The 20764-nt window shown below is 46.8% G+C and overlaps 1 protein-coding gene across 1 annotated transcript in view; it reads left to right on the top strand.

Annotated features, from left to right (window-relative positions):
- The window catches only part of LOC138296891 (solute carrier family 22 member 7-like), a 297169-nt gene that overhangs the window by 165206 nt on the left and 111199 nt on the right, over positions 1 to 20764 (top strand). Inside the window, exons 5-6 of the mRNA XM_069236387.1 lie at positions 14115 to 14283; positions 14417 to 14540. Of these exons, the coding sequence (XP_069092488.1) occupies positions 14115 to 14283; positions 14417 to 14540 (293 nt within the window). The remainder of the gene's footprint in view (positions 1 to 14114; positions 14284 to 14416; positions 14541 to 20764) is intronic.

The following is a 20764-nucleotide window of genomic DNA, read 5'->3' as shown; positions in this document are numbered from 1 at the left end:
TTTTGGCATGGAAAACTAGATCAGACCGTTCTAGGAATGTAATATAATTTGTTAAATCAGAGATTACGGGAGTCGACTATATAACTAATCCCGAAATAGAGGAGGCCTTTGTGTTTTTTTTAAAGAATCTAGTATACGGAAAATCAGCACTCTGATGCAACGTTTGAAACGTCTGTAAGGGGGTACTTGGAAGCGCTTCATCTCCCCCAGTTAACAGTATCAAAACAGAACCAACTTGTGAGAGAAATAGATCTCGGGGAGGTGAGGATGGCGATTTTGAATTTAAAGAAGGGGAAAGCTCCGGGTCCAGATGGTCTGCCAAACAAATTATATGGTAATCTTTATGAGGAGTTGGTTTCTATTTTGACAGAGTTGTTTAACTTCCTTATACAGGAGGGGGTGGATATGCCTAGGTCTTGGAGTGAGTCAGTTATAAGCCTTCTATTGAAACCAGGGAAGGACCCGGCCCTTTGTAGCTCATATAGACCAAATTCCCTGTTGAATTCAGATTATAAATTTTACACACGTATATTGGCTAACAGGCTTCAGAGTGTGATTTGTGAATTGACCCATGAAGACCGGAAAGGGTTTGTCAGAGGTAGATACTTGCATGAATTGACGCACGACTTACTGGGGACAGTGGATCTGGCTATCACCTAAAAAGTCCCCTTATTAGTTCTCACGTTTGATGCCGCCAAAGCTTTTGACCGGGTAAATTGGCGCTTCTTACAACGTGTAATGGAGGCCTTTGAGGTGGGTCTGAAATTCATAAAGGCAATTCAGGTTATTTACAAAGATCCATCAGCTCGTATCTTGATTAACGAAAAGTTATCTTCCAGATTTAGTATTCAGAGAGGGACGCAGCAGGGGTGTCCATTTTCTCCTCTTCTTTTCAATTTATATATTGAGCCCCTGGCGGTCAAAATCAGGGCGGATAGAGCGATCCCTCCTTTTCAATGTATGGGTTGGGAGAAGAAGGTTGCTCTGTATGCTGATGACCTTATGATATATACGGGCGATTTGATGCAGGTTTTTGCCCGAATTTTAACGTTTGAAGGAATATGGAGCTATTTCGGGATATGCTATTAATCCAGAGAAAACTGAGATCATCTGTTGGAATACTACCTTTGATAGTCCGCTGATCAAGCAACATATTAGATATCTGGGTATTCAAGTTATTTCCAATCTTAATGAATTGGCCTGGGTTAATTTTGACGAAGTCTGCAAAGAAACTCGTAACTTACTGAAGACCTGGGCCGGGCTCCCTCTGTCCTTCATAGGCAGAGTAAATATTCTTAAGATGATGATTCTCCCTAAATTTACATTCCTCTTTAATACGACCCCCTTGGAGTTTAAGAAGAGATGGTTTCAGAAGATGCAAGCTGACTTGACTTTGTTTGTTTAGTCCTCACAAGGTGTTAGGATTGCTAGGCAGAAACTATGTAGGCCCAAGGGGAAGTGGGGGATTGCAGCTCCTGATTTTTATAAATATTATCTAGCTTTTCATTTGAAAAATGTTAGGATCCTATTACGGGACAGGTCTGAATATACGTCATTCTGGTGTGCAGCGACTCAGGAGCTTTCGGCGGCCGGCAGCCAATTTTTGTATAAGTTTGGTCACCCACAATTTTTCTAAAAGATTCGATTGAAGCTTCTTAAAGATGCTGCTACAGTATGGTGGTTGGTTCGCCAAGCTTTTCATATTAATTACTATAGTCCTAGGGCTCCGGTTTGGGATTCCCCTGGCACTCCTGAGTTTCTTCTAGATAGACCGGCTTTGGCATTAAAAGGAGTGACGAAGTGGGGACAACTTTTGAAGGATGCGAAGCCGGTCCCCTGGTTAGAATTGGAGGAATTAACAGATTATAAGCTTTCAAGGTTTAAGTATGTACAACTAGTGAGCTGGGCGGCATCTCTTCAGGAGAAAGGGGGAGTGTTTAATCCTTGGGAGGGAAAACTATCCTCGGCCTTGGTAAATAAGGAAGTTTCTGGTTGGTATCAGGCATTGTTTGATGCACCAGACTCAGTGGCTTTGTTTCTCGAGAAGAAATGGGGAGAAGTTTTTCCAAATTTGGATTTAGTGCATATTTGGGAAAGGTCAAGCTCCATGCTATGGTCGGTAACTAGGTCAGCTGCTCTGAAAAAAAATCAACTGTTTACCATGCATAGGGTTTATTGGTCTCCCCAGAGGCTGGCTGCGGTGGGGAACTTAGAAAAGAAGTCCCCGCGGTGTGGAGAGCCAAACGCAGATGACGTACACATGTTTTGGAGCTGTCCATACTTAGCTCTTTTTTGGTCGGGGATTAACGGTTTTCTTAAGCAATTCATAAGTATTGATATAGAAGTTACCCCCCTATGGTATTCTTTGGTGTTCTTTCCAATTCAACATGGGAACTGAAGTTATCTAGGCCGTGTAAGGGTATACTGTTTTTGTTGATATTATTGGCCAGGAAGTAAATATGTTTCAAGTGGGTTAGTCCTTTACCTCCGAGTGTTTTGGACTGGCTGTCTTCAGTGGATCACTTTTCCTGTTTGGAACGTAGCGGTTCAATGGGTATTAACGATGAATGTTTGGCCATTTGGGAAAATGCTCGACAAAATAGAATCACTTTTGATGTTTAGTCTTATAAATATTTTTGTCTTCTCTATCTCATGTAGTCCAATAATTATTTCCGCCCCCTTTTCCCCCCTCCCCCTCCTCTCTTTTGCTCTCTTTCCCTCGTTCATCGATCTGTGGTTGGAGACGAGCATTGGGAGGGTTCGGGAGAGGTGAAGTGCGGCATCTAATTGGTTCTAAACCTAGTTAATGAGGTTACCATGCTAGATGTTGGTCGATGACCCTCGTACAGTATGGTGGGATTTATTTATGAGGACAAAAAAAAACTATAGTCTAGTGAGCACTTTTACCAATTTCAATTGGCACACTGGAACACCCTTATATTTCCCTGGTATATGGTACCTAGGTACCCAGGGTATTGGGGTTCCAGGAGATCCCTATGGGCTGCAGCATTTCTTTTGCCACCCATAGGGAGCTCAGAAAAACCTTTACTCAGGACTGCCACTGCAGCCTGAGTGAAATAACATACACGTTATTTCACAACCATTTCACTGCACTTAAGTAACTTATAAGTCACCTTTATGTCTACCCTTCCCTTGCTGAAGGTAAGGTGCAAAGTTACTAAGTGTGAGGGCACCCTTGCACTAGCAAAGGTGCCCCCACATAGTTCAGGGCCATTTCCCCAGACTTTGTGAGTGTGGGGACACCATTACACGCGTGCACTACATGTAGGTCAATACCTATGTGTAGCATCACAATGATAACTCTGAATATGGCCATGTAACATGTCTAAGATCATGGAACTGTCCCCCCATGCCAAATCTGGTATTAGAGTGCCAATCCCATGCATCCCCGGGGCTCCTCTATGGACCCCAGGTACCGCCAAACCAGCTCTCTGGGGTTTTCTCTGCAGCTACCGCTGCTGCCACCCCACAGACAGGGTTGTGCCCTTCCTGGTTTCTGGGCACCCCAGTCCCAGGAAGGCAGAACAAAGAATTTCCTCTGTTATACCCTCTCCCTTCAGAAATAGGTGTTAAAGGCTGGGGAGGGTTAGCCTCTCCCAGCCTCTGGAAATGCTTTGAAGGGCACAGATGGTGCCCTCCTTGGATAAGCCAGTCTACACTGGTTCAGGGAACTCCCTGTCCCTGCTCTGGCACGAAACTGGACAAAGGAAAGGAGAGTGACCACTCCCCTGTCCATCACCACCCCAGGGGTGGTGCCCAGAGCTCCTCCAGTGTGTCCCAGACCTCTGCTATCTTGGATCCAGAGGTGTGAGGGCACTCTGGGGGCCTCTGAGAGGCCAGTGCCAGCAGGCGACGTCAGAGACCCCTCCTGATAGGTGCTCACCTGACTAGGTGGCCAATCCTCCTCTGAGGGCTATTTAGGGTCTCTCTAGTGGGCTTTTCCTCAGATAACGACATGCAAGAATTCACCAGAGTTCCTCTGCACCTCTCTCTTCGACTTCTGCCAAGGATCGACCGCTGACTGCTCCAGGGCGCCTGCAAAACTGCAACAAAGCAGCAAAAAGACTACCAGCGACATTGTAGCGCCTAATCCTGCTGGCTTTCTCAACTGTTTCCTGGTGGTGCATGCCTTGGGGGCTGCCAGCCTTCATTCTGCATGTGAAGCCACAAAGAAATCTCCTGTGGGTCGATGGAATCTTCCCCCTGCTCCAGCAGGCACCAAACTTCAGTGTCACGGGTACTCTGTGACCCCTCTCATCCTGACGCGCATGGCCCATGGAACACAGGTGGTGGACCCAAGTGACTCAGGCTGTCCAGTGATCCAACTGTCCAAATTTGGAGGAGGTAAGTCCTTGCCTCCCCTCTCCAGACAGTAGTCCTGTGCACTGCCTGAACTGCAGCTGCTAGGGCTTCTGTGCACATTTCCAAGAAATGCTTTGTGCACAGCCAAGCTCAGGTCCCCAGTACTCTGTCCTGCAATGCTCAGCTCCCAGAGTTGATCTCCGGCTTCGTGGGACCCTCTTTTGCAGTGTTGAGATGACCGCCGTGTTCAGACTTCTTGAACCCGTGTTCAAGTGCTTCTGTGGGTGCTACCTTCTTGTGCATGGGCTCTCTACGTTGCTGAGGGCCCCCTCTGTCTCTCCTCCCAAGTGGCGACATCCTGGTCCTTCCTGGGCCCGGGCAGCACCCTTTTTCTTCAGCCGCGACTCTTGCAGCTAGCAAGGTTTGTTTGCTGTCTTTTGCCAATTCTGCATCCTCCAGCACTCCGTGGGACATCTTCTGCACAACGGAAAAGTTCCTAGCACCTTTCGTTGTTGCAGAATCTTCAGCTTCTTCCATCCGGAGGCAGCCATTTTGCACCTTGATCCGGGGTTTAGTGGGCTCCTGCCCCCCTGGACACTTTCACGACTCTTGGACTTGGTCCCCTTCCTTTGCAGGTCTTCAGGTCCAGGAATCCGTCTTCAGTGCTTTGCAGTCTGTTGTGGTCTTTGCAAAATCCTCTATCATGAGTTTAGTGTGTTTCTGGGGAAATAGTAGTACTTACTCCTACTTTCCAAGGTCTTGGGGTGGGGTATCTTGTACACCCCTAGTGTTTTCTTACACTCCCAGCGACCCTCTACACACTACACTAGCCTAGGGTCCATTCGTGGTTCGCATTTCACTTATATTATATGGTTTGTGTTCCCCTAGGCCTATTGCATCCTATTGTATTCTACAGTGTTTGCACTACTTTCTGACTGTTTTACTTACCTGATTTTGGTTTGTGTGTATATTTTGTGTATTTTACGAAGGAAGTATATCCTCTGAGATATTTCTGGCGCATTGTCACTAAAACAAAGTACCTTTATTTTTAGTAACTCTGAGTATTGTGTTTCTTATGATATAGTACTTGTATGATATAAGTGGTATAGTAGGAGCTTTGCATGTCTCCTAGTTCAGCCTAAGCTGCTCTGCTATAGCTACCTCTATCAGCCTAAGCTGCTAGAACACTACCAATCTACTAATAAGGGATAACTGGACTTGGCACAAGGTGTAAGTACCATCAGTTACCCACTATAAGTCAGGCCAGCCTCCTACAGTGACACAAATGCCAAAAATACCCTTAGGAGGTAAGTAATACACAAATTATATACACTAGTTTGCAGAAATAGGCATAAAAAACTGTGCAATTAGTGAAAATCACAATAGTTAGAAATGGGCCTGGGGGAACACAAACCACATACTAAGAAAGTGGAATACCAATGTCAGTTTCCCAACTAGGCAAGTGTAGTATTTAGAGGGGCGCTGGGAGTACTAGGAAACCCCAAAGGTAAGTACTAGAACCCACCCCATTGCCCAAGAAAGTGGGGGTAAATCACAGTAACTTTCCCAGAACACACACAGTAACATGAATAATAATTATGCAAGAACAAGAAGAGACTGCAAGACACCAACAGTGGATTCCTGGACCTGAGGAACTGTGGAAAAAGTGTACCAAGTCCAAGAATCACAGAAGAGTCCAGGGAGAACAGGAGCCTCTGCTAACATGGATGATGGTGCAAAAGAAGAACCACCGGTGAAGAAGAACAGTCAGTACTGCACCCAAGTAGATGGATGACAGAGCCGGGTTCCTGGTTGGTGTAAATGATGTCCCACGCCGGATGGAGTATTGCAGTCTGGTTTGTGTCGCTGGAGTCTGCCAACAAGCCATGACACAGTCAAAGCTCATGGTTATCAGAAAATGGTGCTGCCCAGGACCAGGAAGGACCAGGTGGACTCTACCCAGGAGAGGGAGTCAAAGGGGGCTCTCAGCAACTCAGAGAGCCCACAGAAGACCAGGCAGCATGCGCAGGAGTCCCACAGCTCGGGGACAAGGAAGGTGCAAAAGAGGCCCACGCAGCACTACGACAAAGGTTCCCACGCCACTGGAGAACGACTAAGGAAGCTGTGCGTCGCAGGATAGAGTGTTGGGGGCTGGAGCTGCAGGATGCATGAAGAACTTTGTGGAAAGATGCCAACAAGCCTTGGCAGCTGCAAAACACACAGTGCATGGGGGTACTGTCTTGCTTGGGGAGGCAAGCTCTTACCTCCACCAAAGTTGGATAGTTGGATGTGAGGACCGTCGGGACCACTTCAGTCCACCATCCGTGATGCAGGATCCGTGCAGCTCAGCAGGAGAGGGGATCCACGCAGCCTGTTGTTGTTGCAGTTGGTGCCTGCAGAAGCAGGGGAGTGACTCTTTCACCCCAAGGGAGAGTCCTTCGCTCTTCTGGTGCAGGCTGAAGACGGGCTGTCCTCAGAGGATGCACAACTGGGAAACAGTTGCATTTGATGGCAGGAGCTGAAGATACAATGTTGCAGAAGGTATCTTGCTTATTTGTTACAGCTTGTAGAGTTCCTGGAGGGTCCAGATGCAGTTTCATCAGTGAGAAGTCAAAGTGGAGGAGGCAGAGGATTTCTGCTGGAGTCTTGCAATCTGAATCTGAAGAACCGCCCAAAGGAGAGACCCTAAGTAGCCCTGAAAGGGGGATTAGTCACCTAACCAGGTGAGCACCTATCAGGGGAGGGCTCTGACATCACCTGCTGGCACTGGCCACTCAGATGTTCCCAGAGTTCCCTGCCAACCCTAAATCCACAATGGCAAAACCCAGAAACCTCTGGAGGAGCTCTGAGCACCACTCCTGGGGTGGTGATGGGCAGGAGAGTGGTCACTCCCCTTTCCTTTGTCCATTTTTGCCCCAGAGCAGGGACTGGAGGGGTCCCTAAACCAGTGTAGACTGGTTTATGCAAATGTGCCCTTCAAAGCATTTCCAGTGGCCTGGGGAGGCTACCCCTCCCAAGTCTGTAACACCTATTTCCAAAGGGAGAGGGTGAAACCCCCCTCTCCCAAAGGAAATCCTTTGTTCTGCCTTCTTGGGCTCAAACTTTTCACACAACAGGAAGGCAGAAACCTGTCTGTGATGTGGCAGCAGCTGGGGCTGGCTGGAAAACATCAGAAGGCTGGAATAGCAATACTGGGGGTCCTCTAAGGAGCCCTCGGAGTGCATGGAATCATACAACCAATGCTTGCAAAAGCCTTGGGGTACGATTCCAACATGTTTAATACCAAACATGCCTATGTTTGGAGTTACCATTATGTAGCTGGACATAGGTAGTGACCTATGTCCAGTACGTGCTTAAAATGGTGTCCCTGCTCTCACAAAGTCTAGGAAAATAGTCCTGGAGGTCGTGGGGGCATCTCTGCTAGTGCAGGGGTGCCCTCACACACAGGTACATTTCACCCTCCCCTCAGGGCTGGAGGCCCTGCTGTAGAGGTGACTTATAAGTGACCTGGTACAGTGTAAATGGTAGTGAAAGGGTGCTTGCACCTTTTCATGCAGGCTGCAATGGCAGTCTCACAGAAGCCTTTGCATGGGCTCCCTATGGGTGGCACAATATATGATGCAGCCCATAGGGATCCCCTTAAAACCCCAATGCCTTGGATACCTAGGTACCACACACTAGGGACTTATAAGGGGGCACCAGTAGGCCAATTGTGGGTGAAATACTGTGTTAATAGTAAGTAACAACCACATTTAAGGGAGAGAGCATAATTACTGGGGTCCTGGTTAGCAGGTTCCTAGTAGACACAGTCAAACACACTGATAAACAGGCCAAAAAGTGGGGGTAACCAAGCTAGAAAGAGGCTACTTTCCTACACATCGCAGCTGGGAAATTGACCCAACACCCATGTGTGGCTGCCAAGATCAACACATCACCCACACAGCGTAACTCTTCACTACTGTGCTCCAGAATTTCTCACGCATTGTCGCTGGGCATCAAAACCACAGTGAACCTGTGCGGACCTGACGTTGCCCGTCCGGAAATTGACGCATCGCTCTTCTGCAGGAGAGAAAACGATGCATTGCCTACCCAATCGGAGAAGAAACAATGCACAGCCTTACTTGCGAGTAAGGAATTGACGCATCGCTAACTCTTCCAAGTTTGTATCCCGCAACAGCTCGCCCGTGCAGCTTTATTTTTTATGCAAAATAGGTACTTTGTGTAAAAACAACACATCCATTGATTTCTATAGATTAAGATTTTTAATTTAAAAAGTCATAACTTTGCTTGTGTACGTTGGATTTTTGTCATTTTGGTCTTGTTTGATTTAGATGAATACTGGCTATTTTTCTAAACTGGTGTTGTGTCCCTTTTGTAGTGTTTCCACTGTATTACTGTGTGTGTTGGTACAAATACTTTACAGATTGCCTTTAAGATAAGCCTGACTGCTTGTGTCAAGCTACCAAGGGGGTGAATAGGGGTGGTCCACTTTGAATGAATGAATGATGTGTCTAGTCTTCCCCTCACAATCATGATGCCACTTCTAAGAAGAGGAGACCAGTCAATTGAAACGAACCCCAGACGGCGGAGGATTGCTTTGTGTGTGCAGCAGTATTGCTGTGGGCACGTCTGGTGTTTGTCTTTTATTGTATCCATTTTCATCAGTTCTTAGCTCAAGATGTCCTCTGCCACCTTATCACACTTTAATAAAGTAACCCTATCACTTTTCAGCCTGTGTAGTGCCACGACCGTACAACACATATCTCTTCTTGTCCCTGCAGGGGTTCTCTTACATGTCTAGCCAGATACATTCCCTTTCAGTGGGTAGTATATTGCTGCACCCAAACACCACCATAGTGTTGAATCCTTCTTATGAGGTTTGTTTGAGAGGTATTGGCTGAAGGAGGACAAATTGCCATAGAAGCCCAACTACTGGTCATCATGGTTGGATCAATTTCTAGAATGCAACACTTGTGTGTCTCTCCTAAAAGGCCCACATGTCCATCCTGGGTCCTAGCTTGTCAGATGCTCTCCATGTGCAGCTGTGTCAACATAGTGTGAATATCTTACGATGGTTTCATATTGTTTTGGGCTCAAAGTAGCATGAGGTAGGGACATTTACATGGCTGTGACTAGTGGTCCTGTACTGCTTCATTATTCGCTTCAAACTGCCCAGAGTAATTATTAAATTCAGATTTTAATTTTCTGACTCCTATGGGGGCTACCAAACAGATACTTTGTCTGGATATCTGTTCTCTCTTCTGCTTCTTATTGCTGGATCCATGCACAAAATGGAGTGCCTTGGTCTAATGCTAGAGTGCTTGCAGGACTGGGGTTACCAACTTGTTTCACTGTGGCGGGCCACCAGGGTCCTGTTGCAGATGTTTTTTGGTACAAATCATTGTCTTCAGATTCAAGGGTGCAGTTGGTCCAATTTATTCAAGATTATAAATCCCACAATTGTTCAGATTGCCTAATGGGTGCCCAAGACTGGAAATACAAGTAGCTGTGTTGCTCATACTGTGATAGGGAGGTGTGCCATGGGCATTATGGTGGGTGTTCCCACGTAACACCCATGGCATTTGACACATTCCCAGATTTACAACAAGGTGTAAACCTGGGAATGTGTCAAAAGCAAACGCCTTCCCGGGGGAGGAGTAAGGGAGGCACAACAAGGAGAAATAACATTATGGGCCTGATTACAACTTTGGAGGAGGGTGTTAATCCGCCCCAAATGTGGCGGATATCCTGCCCACTGTATTACGAGTTCCATAGGATATAATGGACTCGTAAGATAGCAGGTGGTATATCCGTCACATTTGGGACGGATTAACACCCTCCTCCCAAGTTGTAATCAGGCCCTATGTGTAGGAAGTTGGCTCTGTATGTATTATTTCAAAGTAAGAAATAGCATGCACAGAGTCCAAGGGTTCCCCTTAGAGCTAAAATAGTGGCAAAAAGAGATGCTTCTAATGCTCTATTTTGTGGTAGTGTGGTCGAGCAGTAGGCTTATCAAAGGGTAGTGTTAAGCATTTGTTGTACACATACAGGCAATAAATGAGGCACACACACTCAAAGACAATTCCAGGCCAATACGTTTTTATATAGAAAAATATATTTACTTAGTTTATTTTAAGAACCACAGGTTCAAGATTGACAAACAATACTTTAAATGAAAGGTATTTCACTTAGGAACTTTAGGAACTTTGAATTAGCAAAATAGCATATATAGTTTACACACAAATGGCAATAAGCTATTTTAAAACTAGACACTGCAATTTTCAACAGTTCCTGGGGGGAGGTAAGTGTTTTTTAGTTTTGCAGGTAAGTAAACTACCTACAGGGTTCAAAGTTGGGTCCAAGGTAGCCCACCGTGGGGGGTTCAGAGCAACCCCAAAGTTACCACACCAGCAGCTCAGGGCCGGTCAGGTGCAGAGGTCAAAGTGGTGCCCAAAACGCATAGGCTTCAATGGAGAAGGGGGTGCCCCGGTTCCAATCTGCCAGCAGGTAAGTACCCACGTCTTCGGAGGGCAGACTAGGGGGGTTTTGTAGGGCGCCGGGGGGGACACAAGTCAGCACAAAAAGTACACCCTCAGCGGCACGGGGGCGGCTTGGTGCAGTGTGCAAACAGGCGTCGGGTTTGCAATGGAGTTCAATGGGAGACCAAGGGGTCTCTTCAGCGATGCAGGCAGGCAAGGGGGGGGGGGCTCCTCGGGGTAGCCACCACCTGGGCAAGGGAGAGGGCCACCTGGGGGTCGCTCCTGCACTGGAGGTCGGATCCTTCAGGTCCTGGGGGCTGCGGATGCAGTGTCCTTACCAGGCGTCGGGTCTTTGAAGCAGGCAGTCGCGGTCAGGGGGAGCCTCTGGATTCCCTCTGCAGGCGTCGCTGTGGGGGCTCAGGGGGGTCAACTCTGGCTACTCACGGGCTCGCAGTCGCCAGGAAGTCCTCCCTGTAGTGTTTGTTCTCCACAAGTCGAGCCGGGGGCGTCGGGTGCAGAGTGCAAAGTCTCACGCTTCCGGCGGGAAACGTGTGTTCTTTCAAAGTTGCTTCTTTGTTGCAAAGATGCTTCTTTCTTGGAGCAGAGCCACTGTCCTCGGGAGTTCTTGGTCCTTTTAGATGCAGGGTAGTTCTCTGAGGCTTCAGAGGTCGCTGGACCCTGTGGAACGCATCGCTGTAGCAGTTCTTTAGAAGTGGGGAGACAGGCCAGTAGAGCTGGGGCCAAAGCAGTTGGTGTCTCCGTCTTCTCTGCAGGTATTTCAGCTCTTCGTGTTAGGTTGCAGGAATCTATTTTGCTGTGTTCTGGGAGCCCCCAAATACTCGATTTAGGGGTGTGTTTAGGTCTGGGGGGTTAGTAGCCAATGGCTACTAGCCCTGAGGGTGGCTACACCCTCTTTGTGCCTCCTCCCTGAGGGAAGGGGGGCACATCCCTATCCCTATTGGGGAATCCTCCATCTGCAAGATGAAGGATTTCTAAAAGTCAGAGTCACCTCAGCTCAGGACACCTTAGGGGCTGTCCTGACTGGCCAGTGACTCCTCCTTGTTTTTCTCATTATCTCCTCCGGCCTTGCCGCCAAAAGTGGGGCCGTGGCTGGAGGGGGCGGGCAACTCCACTAGCTGGAGTGCCCTGGGGTGCTGTAACAAAGGGGCTGAGCCTTTGAGGCTCACCGCCAGGTGTTACAGTTCCTGCAGGGGGAAGTGAGAAGCACCTCCACCCAATACAGGCTTTGTTACTAGCCACAGAGTGCCAAAGGCACTCTCCCCATGTGGCCAGCAACATGTCTGGTGTGTGGCAGACTGCTAAAACTAGTCAGCCCACACTGGTAGTCGGTTAAGGTTTCAGGGGGCATCTCTAAGATGCCCTCTGGGGTGTATGTTACAATAAAATGTACACTGGCATCAGTGTGCATTTATTGTGCTGAGAAGTTTGATACCAAACTTCACAGTTTTCAGTGTAGCCATTATGGTGCTGTGGAGTTTGTGCATGACAGACTCCCAGACCATATACTCTTATGGCTACCCTGCACTTACAATGTCTAAGGTTTTGTTTAGACACTGTAGGGGCATAGTGCTCATACACTTATGCCCTCACCTATGGTATAGTGCACCCTGCCTTAGGGCTGTAAGGCCTGATAGAGGGGTGACTTATCTATACCTATAGGCAGTGTGAGGTTGGCATGGCACCCTGAGGGGAGTGCCATGTCGACTCAGTCATTTTATCCCCACTAGCACACACAAGCTGGCAAGCAGTGTGTCTGTGCTGAGTGAGGGGTCCCCAGGGTGGCATAAGACATGCTGCAGCCCTTAGAGACCTTCCCTGGCATCAGGGCCCTTGGTACCAGGGGTACCAGTTACAAGGGACTTACCTGGATGCCAGGGTGTGCCAATTGTGGAAACAAAAGTACAGGTTAGGGAAAGAACACTGGTGCTGGGGCCTGATTAGCAGGCCTCAGCACACTTTCAAATCATAACTTGGCATCAGCAAAGGCAAAAAGTGAGGGGGTAACCATGCCAAGGAGGCATTTCCTTACACTATGGGGTCATTCTGACCGCGGCGGACGGCGGTCGCCGCCCGCCACGCGGTTCCCGCCGAAAGACCGCTCCGCGGTCAAAAGACTGCGGCGGTCATTCTGGCTTTCCCACTGGGCTGGCGGGCGACCGCCGAAAGTCCGCCCGCCAGCCCAGCGGGAAACACCCTTCCCACGAGGACGCCGGCTCAGAATTGAGCCGGCGGTGTGGGAAGGTGCGACGGGTGCAGTTGCACCCGTCGCAAATTTCAGTGTCTGCTAGGCAGACACTGAAATTCTTTTTGGGGCCCTCTTACGGGGGCCCTTGCAGTGCCCATGCCATTGGCATGGGCACTGCAGGGGCCCCCAGGGGCCCCACGGCACCCCCTACCGCCATCCTGTTCCCGGCGGGAGAACCGCCAGGAACTGGATGGCGGTAGGGGGTGTTAGAATCCGCGCTCCGCCGCCATGGAGGATTCTCAAGGGCAGCGGAAAGTCGGCGGGACACCGCCGACTTTCCGTTTCTGGCCGCGGCTGAACCGCCGCGGTCAGAATGCCCAGCGGTGCACCGCCAGCCTGTTGGCGGTGCTACCGCCGACCTCCGCCATGGCGGTAATTACCGCCAGGGTCAGAATGACCCCCTATGTCTCTTCATTTTTGTACTCTTTCTATGTGTACTGCATTCTGCAGCACACATAGAAGGATAAAAACACCTCCATTGATTGTTTTTGTGCAGGAATGTGTCTCTTCCTGCACAACAAATAAGCATCCCTACAACTCGGGCACCCTTGCACTATGGTACAAGAGTTCTTGTGTTGGTGCATGTCAGCTAATTGTGCACCAGAGCAGGGAGAAAGGACAGGAATGCGCCGTATGTTGCAGATACAGCACATTCCTACCCTTTTCTCTTGACGCAGGGTAGCGCAGCAAGAATCCACGTGGCGTTGACCTGCGCCAAACCCTTGTAAATTATGCTTATAGAGCCTGGTGTGGGCTCACAAAACGCGTTGAGACCCTCACGGGTGGGTAGCCGCGCTTTAAAAATCCCTGCTTGATTGATTGATAAATGCTCCAATGGAAACTCCCCAGCTACTATGTGCTGCTTTTAACCTCACCCTGCCGAGAGATTGGGGTCTAAGAGAAGCAATGAAGAGATAAATGTCCCACAATACACAGCGATGGTCGGAGGAGGGAGGTGAAGTATCCCTAAGATGGAATCCCAAGACCTTATGTTAAAAAGGCAACAGGCAACAATCAACATTTGATCCTTGCATCTTGTCTCGCAGGTGTGGAGTGGATGGATACAAAGCACCGCACCTTGGCTGGTTGCCTAAGCAGCCTATGCTGGAGCTTCGGGAACATGCTCCTATCCCTACTGGCCTACCTGATCCGGGACTGGCGCTGGCTTCTATTTGCAGCAACATCTCCCTGTATTTTGATGATTATCAGCATACGGTGGGTGACGCTGTGCTATCTCGCCTTCGATATTTCTTCTGGTCCTTCTCTCCTCTTTCTTGTCCTGAGATCTGAAATTAGATATATGTGTACACACTTGACTTAGGCTTCAATCTACTCTCATCCCACACAGGTGGCTTCCTGAGTCTCCGAGGTGGCTGTTGACCAAAGGCAAGGTGAAGGAAGCTCACACCGTCTTGGTTCAGTGCTCTTCAATGAACGGCAAAGCAGTCTTGTCCTCCAAAATTAGCACTGAGGTGAGATGTTGTTAAGTGCTACCCCATACTGATAATACATGAAACAGATCCTCAGCAACAGATATTCCCTTCATCCTCTCCTTTTCCTCCTGTCGGATCTACTGTGATGAAGAAATGGACTTGTAATATACCACACAACCTAAAGGGTGCTGTAAATTTTTGGGGCAAATGGGTTCACAAAGGCTTTCTAGACTGCAGATTGCAGACGTCTGGATGGAGAGAACTCCATAATGGTGCATCAGGGGATACGGCACATCTAAAACCTGCATCAGTCTTGATGGTTCAGAGAACTGTGAGAAGAATAAATAGTGATTGGGATTGGAAAGGAGAAAGGTTTATGTCATGAAATTCTTAGTCTACAAGAAATGAACCACTAAAGTGAGTTTTTCAATCTGGTATCCAGTGGAGGTTATGAATGTAAATTACAACTTGTTTGTGCTGCTAAAGGCTACAGAGCAGGCAAACTGCTTCAGTGTTTGCTCTTTGAAGGCAACGGAGTATACCCTCTTGGCATCCAATGTTTAGCCTGCACCCATAATCAAGATTATCTAAAAGCTACATGGCACGTTTGTGCTGAATAGCCAGTTTCAGGAAGGCATTACAGAAGAGGTGCAGATGGTAAAGGCAAGAGCTCTGAGTTCATCAATCAGAAATTGACGATTATTGTATTTTGGGTCAGGATGTGCTTGCTGCCCTTTTGACTGAGGCCTTTGTACTGTTTAGAATGGGTTCCCTTTTAACTGCTTCATAGTCACCTGGTAAGTGACATCTTGGCAGCAGAAGAGGACTGTCGACACAGTGGGTATTAGCATCACCATCAAGGCACAAGGTGATATCCTGGAGGAAAACAGAGAGCTGGAGCCAAAGGCATGAGAAATATCATCAAGTACCGTTAGCCGATATGCTTGAGGTAAACACACAAGTACTAGCTTATATTCTGCAGGTAGGAGGAACCACTAAGTCAGTGAGCATTAATATCTTCATGAAGGTACAATGCAATATTCAGTAGACAAGGGAAAAGCAGGGGCATTATAATTATACTTTGGGTGTCAGCACCATTCATGACAAAATAATCATTTGATGAAATATTACTGTTACCTTCAGCTAAAGGTGAAGATTAAAAAATAACCGTGAAATCACCAGGCCCTGAGATATGTCACATTTAAGAGGTTTGCTGAGGATAAGAAAGAGGGGAAACTCAACTGTTTTTGCTGTTTGGACAGAAAAACCTTTATCTTAGTTCTCTTCAAGATAGGACAGCTTTGCTCTCAAGTCTCTGACTGATAGTGTTGAAAACTGCTGAAAGAGTCAGCAGGATCACAACTCCAGTATCAGGATAAAAATGGTACCACACTTGTGTGGGAGGGTCTATCACCCACTACAAGAAGAGCTACAAAATGCAACATGGAAAAAACAAGTTTTTTCTTGGAATTTCAATCATTCTGGAAATGTAGGTAGCTGCAGTATTTTGGTTAACAGTCAAATGATACCCAAAGAAACCTACTAACCCTAGACATTTATGAACACTAGACACCAGGGAGAGTCCACGGTGATGGGAATTTACATGTATCCCAACACTTTTTTGTTCCCAGGATGCCCTGCAAATATCAAACTGGCTAAAATCACAGCCTTTCCTCGCATTTCCTGGAGGAAAAAGTTCTAGAATCTGTGTTTCTACACTTCTTCCTATAAAAACAGGATGGGCATATCTCCCACAAAAGGAACTGGTGAAAACCTGGGCTGGGTGAAGTAAATGTAATGTCAATTTGGTCTTTCTGAGGTTACAGTTTTGGTCCAATACTATGACAAGCATGAAGTCCAGCCACACTTAGGGGCAGCATTTTTATCAAGAGAAGTCTAGAAACACAGCACGTCCCGAAGCTAACATAATTAAAAAAGAAGCAAATTGAATTTCCCATAGTCATCACAAAAGGTGCATAGTCTGGATTGAGCTCCACTCTTTGGTATACAGATGAGAGTTTTAGAATGCTAAAATGCTGGTACCTCCAGCCACATTAATCATCTCAGTAATGTTTGGTAAGAGATGATGATCAACTCATACTTATATGTTAAGATGTCTCAAATAGACACGCATCATCGAGTCTCCACCCAGTTTGATCACCAGGATCACAGGGGCAAGCCACAAAGGCAACTATTTGCCTCTATCATTCATGTATCCACTAGATTTTTGAGTTCCTTCTCTGATCAGATTCGTTACAGCCCTCACATTGTCACAACTCAAGCCATATCATGAATATACACATTACCCACAGTTACCCTGCCTCTGAATAATATACTAATTTTAACCATTCATTCAGTAGAAAGGGGATCTTTATTACAGCCATCTATTCTTATAGTAGCCTATGACCACAGTAATGTAGAGTATGTGATGTTTGCATCCTCCGCATTAAATCTGGTAGGCTGAGGACATAAACGTTGCATTTTCTACATTCCCAGGTGTGGGAACACAGGATGGTAGGTATTTTGTTTTGCAGATTCCAGAACCTCACCTCACAGAAATGTCAGACAAAAATGCATTATTTTAGCCAAACATTGAAATTTGCAGGGCATTCTGGGTAGGAAAATGTAGGGAGAAGAGGGAACACACAACTTACACAATCCTAGACTCCCCCTAGGTATTTCATTTTCAGAAATGTCTGGGTTTAATAGGTTTCCCTGGGTGACAGCTAAGCCAGGGCCCAAATAGCACTGCCACCCACATCAGCAAAATTAGTTAAATTTAACTACAGAAATTTGATGTTTCTATGCTGTGTTTTGGGATCTATCTTATCACAGGTGCTAGGCCCACCCACACAAGTAGAGTACTATTTTTAATGAGCGAAGTGTGGGAACACAGAATAGTTTAACATTTGTTGTTATCAAAGGAATTTCTCTTCATTTTGGGGTTCTAAATGCAAGCCAGTGTGCAATAAAGAACACATTTTGCAGAATACATTCTGAATTACAGGAAAGTATACATCACTATTCCTAAACTCAGTACCCTGGGCACATTTGAAAAATGCATAAGGTTCTCTCATACACATTTTTCATTCACTACATTTTATCATAGAAAGCATAGTCCTTACAAAATTAAAAATCATAATAAGCTGCAACTCAGTTCCTGGCTCCTTTGTATCGGACAAACGCTAACTCTGCCCATAACCGGAGGGTCGGACGGATGTAGCACTGTGCTACTCACCGCAAATCATCCATCTAGGAAAAACATTAGAGATGAAAATAATGTCAGCTACTTTTTATTACATTATTCCTAATTTATTTTAAATACAGTAAACTATGAGCAATTTAAACAAAGGACCTTTTTCAGAATTTGGAATCACATCTAGTTTTGAGAAATGTATAACTTTATGGGTTCACTCCTGGATTTTATACCTGTTTCCACCGCAAACTCTAAGTAGTTTAAAATCATAAAAATAGGAAACATTTAGTACCACTAAGAAAAATGCAAAAGCTGTGGTAAAAATATTATTTTTGCTTACAACTCTGGTTGTTCTGAAAATTGGGAAAATATGGATGTTAGCACAACAAACCATTTGTCGATCTCATTTTGGGAATAAAACAAAACAAATAGGGGGTCATTCTAAGTCTGGCGGGCGGCGGAGGCCGCCCGCCAGACTTCCCCCCTCCAAAATACCGCTCCGCGGTCGCAAGACCGCTGAGGGTATTTTGGCTTTTGCACTGGGCTGGCGGGCGACCGCCAAAAGGCCGCCCGCCAGCCCAGTGCAAAAACCCTTCCCACGAGGACGCCGGCTCAGGGCAGTTTCACCACAAAGAAAAGGCTGGCAGAGAACAAGTGCAGGGGTCCACAGCGGGGCCGCTGCACCGCCTATGCCCACGATCGGGGCAGTGCAGGGGTTCCTCTGCCCAGCACCCTTGATGTGCGCACTGTCTGCTGTGCGGACAGTGCATATTTCAAGGATGCTGGTGCACCCTGCGTGGGGCAGCATTGCCGCGGCTCAATTATGAGCTGGGAGCAATGCTGCCGCACCTTTCCCACTCGGCTGACCCATAGTCAGCCCAGTGGGAAAGTTGCAATGGGGCCAATGGGGAGACGGCCTGCACTGCAGCGGTCTCCTCGTCGGGAGTTTGGCGGACGGATGTTTCCATCCACCAGACTCCTAATGACCCCCTTATTCAGAAACACCATGTATGACATTCTTGGCTATAAGGGCCCAAAGGAGGCAGCTCCTCTGCCTTCTTCACATCTAGACTCTTTCTCATTTAGACAATGCACTACTGTCATTATTGCCCATTTTATTTACTTTAACTCTCAACTTCCCTTGAAGTTGGGACTGTGTGTTAGCAATTGTTCCTGTAAGTGCAAAATATTGGTGAAACGCACTAGACGATCCCTAATTAACGAGACACAAAGGAAACCAAACTTGCATATTTTACATTTCCCTCAAAACAGCAAAATACGCCTTTTCCTTGAAAATGGTAAAAACCCACTTTCTATCCCATAATCAAAAATATTTCCCAACATTTTGAGGGATTTAAAAAAAAAACCCTTGCACCACTTTTCCCCTCCCCAGATACGGCTTTCAGGAGACTTTTGCTTCCCTTCCAAACCATTGTTATGTAATAGGAGAAGTTGTTCCTTGTGGGAAGAACATTTTCCTAACCACTGGGAATCAAACATGATTTAAATAATTTTATTAATTTCATCCAAGGCAAGATATGATTCCCTGCCATGATGAGGAACAAGGGAGGTTTTGAGATGCTTGCAACAACCACATTAGGATGAAAATAATTTACACAACAAAGTAACCAAACTGGTTAACATACCAAATTACCATAACAAGCTCAAATACAAATTAGCTGTTAAATGGACACAATTCAAAAGTCCTTAGCTGATTCCCAAATAGCTCTTAAATTTACCAATCTTCTTACTCTCTAAGACCTCTCCAACATGCAATATATTACTTAGATCCAGGCAAATGTATTTTTAATATTATACAGTGTTGGTTGCCACTGTGTAGTTGGAGCGTTTTTTTGGGGGGAGGGGTTTACAATAACTTTGGTGCCGTTTGATGAATCAGCATGAAACTTTCAAAAACAAAGTTCATCCAACACAGCTCCTTCCTGGAAAGTTTTGGAGTGTTTTGTCAAGCAGGTGCAGAGAAAAGACAGGATTCCCAAAAGGCCTTTTCCCCATGCACTTTCCCATAGGAATTTTAGACAGTACTACAGACAAAATGGCTAAACAGAATTATAACAAATTAGTCAGAAAGGTAAATCTTTACTCACAAAGAGTGCTTTTTGTGATTTGGTGTATATCTGTCCAACCGTTATCACAAAATTAAGGTTCATAAAATAGTTAGCTGGATGGTTGATTCCCACGGAGGCCTTGCAGTACTCCCACGGGACAGCAACTTAAAACAATAGTGCATTCAGATTGGCAGAGAGGCTTTTTTTATGTCAGCAGTCTGGGTAATACTGGACCGGAGTGGGCCCGCTGGACTACGCACTTTGATTAGCTGGCCACTACCCAAACAGAGGTTTTGCGGCCACCATTACAGGACACAGGCTCTCAGCTTCGGTGTCCTGAAACGTACAAAAAAAAGAAGATTTAAGAGGGTAAGAGTGCCCTGACTACCTTATAGTTACGGGCAGAGGTCTTTGAGGGACTCTTCCAGGGACCACAAAACATTTCATCCAACCATTCGCGTTGTACTTCCACGGGAGCGAGCACGGACCCAGGTGTGGACCCACAAGACTTTCACAATAGCAATGGGGAGTCCATACTGTCTAACACAGGAGTAACTAACGTAAGACCAGTGAAGAAATGTTAAGGGAAACAAAAACAAGCCCAATTAGGTGCCAAGCCCTACTGTGCACACCCTTTACCTAGTGCAGAAGTCTTTAAGGAGAGGCCACTCCCTCCAGACACTCAAGCCTAAATGGGTGGCCAAGTACCTGTTAGGCACACAGTTCACCTTGTACACACAGCTTCATGGAGAGCCCACTCCCTCCAGATACCCAAGGCCCATTAGGTGGGCAAGTCCCACTGCACACACCCTTCGCTTTGTACAGAAGTGTTGATGAACAGCCCACTCCTTCCAGACACCCAAAACCAATTTGGTGTCCAATCCCTTACTATGCAATGCCACACCCTGATGCAGAACTGTACTATATGTGCATACCTGCGCTATTGTGCCAGGGTGTCTGAATTATTGTGACAGTAGTTTTTCTGCAGGAAAGGGTCC

The sequence above is a fragment of the Pleurodeles waltl genome, chromosome 5, assembly GCF_031143425.1.
Source record: "Pleurodeles waltl isolate 20211129_DDA chromosome 5, aPleWal1.hap1.20221129, whole genome shotgun sequence".
NCBI lineage: Eukaryota > Metazoa > Chordata > Amphibia > Caudata > Salamandridae > Pleurodeles > Pleurodeles waltl.
This window is presented reverse-complemented; position numbering and strand designations above follow the sequence as displayed.